Here is a 4623-nt window from a genome sequence, read left to right as displayed (position 1 = left end):
ATTTAATGATATTAAAATAACAGATAGAAGCGCGGGAGAAACCAAGAGCTGTCACCGACTTGCTCATTTTGACAGTAACAGCTAATGGAACTATATTAACACATCATTTCCCAACTTTCAACTGTAATGAAAAGCTATTTTTACAAATCATTACTTTCGGTATATGGTGTTTCAGCCACGTGGCTTCTATTAGCGTACAGGGGAGTTTCACAACCAAAGCTGCCTGCGCAGTACTGAAAGTGTACCTTTTATGTCGAGCTAATCCCAGAGGGGAGTCAGCACTCGTGCCTGTGTCCTTTTGACCTTTATCCTTTTAATGCATTTTGCCTCAGTAGCAAAAGGTGAAACCCTCGTTTTTATGTTGCAAAACAGACCGCTTCAACAGCATTTCTCTATGAGGCTAAGGAAAGTAACATACGCTCCTGTGGAAATGTTGAAAGTCCCTGGCTCAGCAACCAACAATAGCTTTACAAACGTATTTTTAGAACCGCTTTTCTGGTAGCCCTTTGAAGCTCACCCGCACGGCCTCGCTACCACCCCTCTCAACAGCTGCGAGCATGCGAAGCCACTGGAGTGGAAGATGTTAATTATCATCAGCTACTGGAATTTCTCCAGGGACTACTTGTGGTTAGAAACGTGCTTCCCCAAAGAACTGCACCAGGCGCTGGGATCATCTCTCCTGTAGCTTATCGGAGTCCCTCCTCTTAAGCAAGAGATAATCGATTTAAACTCCCCATCTTCACTTTTAAGCATTCTTCTCTCAGGATACGATTGCGTGGTTTTCCTAAGCAATCTTAACTGTAAAATCTTTTATTTCTGTGACTAGAGTGCCAACAATAGGCATTTTCATGTATATGTGAGTTTCCCAGGGACTAGGTTTAGCACATGCACAGATTTTGATTAAGAACTGGAGAAACAGGTCAAAAATGAAAAAGGACCAAAACCAGAAAACGGGCAAATCAATGGGAACAACTACGTTTGTTGTGTTTATTTTTTTCCCCAGAAGCGTCATTTGAACTTCCTTTTTATGGCCAAGAAAAATCTACACACCTTCCCCCCCATGTCATCAGAAAACTGCACACACACACAAATGGTCTTTCCCCTTCTGCTTTACCTCCTGCTATTCAGTGGCATTTTGAGTCTAAACTCGTTAGCATCAGGAGTTTGATGTGATGTCAGCAAGTGAGACATTCCCCACAGGGAACCAAGAGAATAGTAGATGAGCTGGCAGAAAGATCCCCAGAAAGGGAAATAACACAAAACCAATAGATTCTAAGCCTAGCCCTTTACTGTGATTACTACAAAGCACCTTTAATGACTGAATACATCCTTAGATGTACCTTGCAGATCCCTCTGTGGTAGTTAAACCTGGTAATCGCTACCACCCCCGCAAAAAGACCAAGTCAGGTCAGTCTCTAACTGCAGAGGAACTGGATGAAGGCAGTAATCTGCAGGACTCGGCAAGTGAGCACGTTGGGAGTCCTTTGCTGTGGATGAGAGTGGGACATGTTCTGCAGCCCTTTATGAAGCGACACATCAGCCTTTTTTGATAACCTAGGGGAGCTGAAGGAGAGCAGGCGCCCCGCTCTCCAAGAATGCCCTCCCTTTCCTGTAAGGGCAGAGGAAATCCCCTTCCACCCCCAGGAGGAAGGGGTAAGCGGGAGGAAGGAAACTGAATGTAATGGAAAATAAACATGTCAACTGCAAAAACAGTAACCACCAGTGACTACAGAAATCCTTCTTTGTTATGCTTGAGGACAATGAGTAGAGGGGTATTTCAGTGATTCAGTGTTTACGGAGTTAAACCCCCCCCAATTACTGGCCCCCTCCCCTGGATGTAGGCCATTAGCACTGCTGTATTGCACACCTTCTCCAGTTCAACTTCAAATGCAGTGATCAAGTAGATACAGTCAAGATGAGGGATTGTTTAATTCTTCCAAAATGGTCACTACTTAATGGCATAGACCTATTACCTCCAGGTGAGCTGCTGCAGACCTTTACAAGCTGGAGAAGGCAACAGAATACATGTTCCCCAGTTGGCAAAATAAAAGTGAGCACACAAACACAGAGATGTTATATACAAAAAAAGTTTAATTGAAATACCTGTATAAAAAATATGATCTCCATACATTTCACACTGTTAAACAGAAGAAAAAAATCCAAATCCAAGCTGCATAAATGCAACCAGATCACAGAAACACAGCTATTAAAATAAATTAAGGTTTATGACTCTGCCACTCTACCTTCCAGAGCCAATGCACGGAGACTGTACAATGTCAATAATTTAAAACCCTTCCAAACAGCATTACTTTACATTTCTGGTACAATAATACCAGACAAAAGGCATACTGACTAACTTTAAAAAGTCATTCTATTTCCCTTAAATTAGACTTTGTACAACAATTTTCCATCTTCCAACAAAAATTCGTAAGGTCAGAAAATTCTTTTTTTTTTGTTGTGTTTTTTTTTTTTTTTTTAAACAAAAGTTGACAGGAATGCAGAAAAAAAGTGCCATGGGCAAACCACTGGAATTCCCATGGGGAGAAAGAGGGAAAAAGCACAGTGTTGAATAACTATAACCAAATAAATTAACCAAATAAATAGCCACAGCTGAAACCTGTGGGAGGTCTTCTAAACTCCAAACAATAAATAACTGTATAGTACATGGGAAAAACCAAGTTTACATAAACACATTATACAGGTATGGAAAAAAAGTAAAGTCCTTGAATATTGCATTGATTGTGCATTCAACATGCCCATACATACTTTAAGACTCGCAGGGTGACAAAAGGCCGGGGGGAGTTGAGAAAGGGGCTTCTCATGCCCAGTGGTAGAGATGATAAACGGAAAAACGAATAAACTTTCTGATAGAAAAGCTGATATACCTGTTCATATTTCTGTGCAGGCTATAGGAAATATTTTGAGCAGCAGAGGTGGGTTGGATTTGGAAAGGGCCGGGGGGGGCAGGAGTGAAATGTCTGTGTTCAAGTATTCCATCACCAGTGGATGGGACTACTTCATTCAATCACCGAACATGTTCTCCAATGCATCATAGGAGCTGCTTCCTCCAGCACTGAGTCTAAAGGGAGCAAATTCCTATAATGAACTGGATCTTCTTTGGACATACACAGCTCAAAAGAAAGTCCCACTGAAGCAGCTTTCAAAAAGGCACTCAAAAGCAAATAAAATCTAGTCCAGGCTCTATGAGAGCAAAAAAGTTTACCATGTATTCAAGAGGTCACTGCTTTCTTAATAAGGTCAGTCTTTGACTAAGTACTGGCCTGCAACTCCCAAAAATCAGCGTTTCCAAAGGAAATCTCTCATTCCAAAGCAGAAACCAGCAAAGGGGGAAAATAAAAATCAAGTCCCTCAGACAAAGATTCAACTACAGAATAATGAATGCATTTTTCTAGCCCCTCCTACGTATTGGCAGCAGCACTGTGGTCTTTCTGCTTGTAGCTCCCCTCCCAGTGCGAGGTCCTTAGTAATTCACAGACTCTCATTACTTGAACTTGTGCTAGATACATCAGTATCAAGGGTCCGTAGCCTTATGTCACAGTCCTCAGACTTCACTACTTCGGATTTGTGCATCCATTGATGGTCAAAAATTTGCTCAAGTGTTGGTCTGTCTGAAGGCCTCAGTGAAAGGCACCATTTGATCAGCTGTTGACATTCTGTAACAAACAAACAAAAAAGCAGTTTTAGACTAGGAAAGTACAACCTTGAATAAGAAAAACCCTTCCTGTACAAACTCAAGTGTACAGGACTAGTTACAAAAAAAATAAATAAATAAGAGCCCCCACTTGACCCCTCCCTATGCAACTCACCAGGCGAAATTCGTCTCCTGAAGTATAATCGTCCCCTCAAGATTTCTTCGTCTTGCTCAAAAGGGATGTCTCCACAAACCATATCGTACAGCAGAACTCCCAGAGACCATACTGTTGCTGACCTCCCATGGTATCTGTGGTACCTGATCCACTCCGGAGGGCTGTATACTCTCGTTCCTAAAAGCAGAGAAGAAAAAAAAAAAAAACAACCCAAGGTTTAGAGCGCTTTCTCCCATTGTTCAATATCATTTGGAATTTAAAAAAAAAAAAAAAGCTTTGAATTGCTTATGGGCCAAAGCCATTATGGGTGTAATTTGAGGTCATCTGCGTGGTTGCACCATTGGGGAGGGCTGGCCCATCCGGCGGTGCTGTTTTGTTGCAGGGAATAACCCATCCCCATCAGCTGACTGTTTACCCAGGCCAGCTCCCTTTCACTGACCACGTGGCGTCTGCAGCATCACACCAAAAATAGACACAAAAGGACAAAGGGGGCTGGCGGGGAGGAGGCGGGAGGGCGGCAAGAAGGTGAAACTCAGGTCTGCCCGTCTTACGCGGGGCTAATCTGCTTTATCCAATTCCTCACGGCGGTAAACAAAATAGGGACGCTTACGATTTCTACTTTTTTTTTTTTTAAGCCCGTCTTCCCTCCACCCCCCCCTCCCCGCGCTTCTCTGCGGCAGCTTTTTTCCCCCGCACCCCCCCTCCCCTCCTCCTTGAGGAGGGCCCCCGAGCCGAAGTCGATCAGCTTCAGCTCTCCCGTCCGGAGGTCCACCAGCAGGTTCTCGTCCTTGATGTC

General features: G+C 43.3%; 1 protein-coding gene across 1 annotated transcript in view; it reads right to left on the bottom strand.

Moving 5' to 3' along the window:
- Positions 1-2073: 2073 nt before the first annotated feature.
- Positions 2074-4623, bottom strand: part of PIM3 (Pim-3 proto-oncogene, serine/threonine kinase) — a gene marked incomplete at its 5' end in the record, with an annotated part of 3626 nt that continues 1076 nt past the window's right edge. The window contains 2 exons of the mRNA XM_014963355.1: positions 2074-3674; positions 3828-4004. Of these exons, the coding sequence (XP_014818841.1) occupies positions 3490-3674; positions 3828-4004 (362 nt within the window). The remainder of the gene's footprint in view (positions 3675-3827; positions 4005-4623) is intronic.

Source organism: Calidris pugnax, unplaced genomic scaffold, assembly GCF_001431845.1.
Source record: "Calidris pugnax isolate Ruff unplaced genomic scaffold, ASM143184v1 scaffold44, whole genome shotgun sequence".
Lineage (NCBI taxonomy): Eukaryota > Metazoa > Chordata > Aves > Charadriiformes > Scolopacidae > Calidris > Calidris pugnax.
The sequence above is the reverse complement of the archived record's forward strand: the minus strand, read 5'-3'. Positions and strand labels throughout refer to the sequence as shown.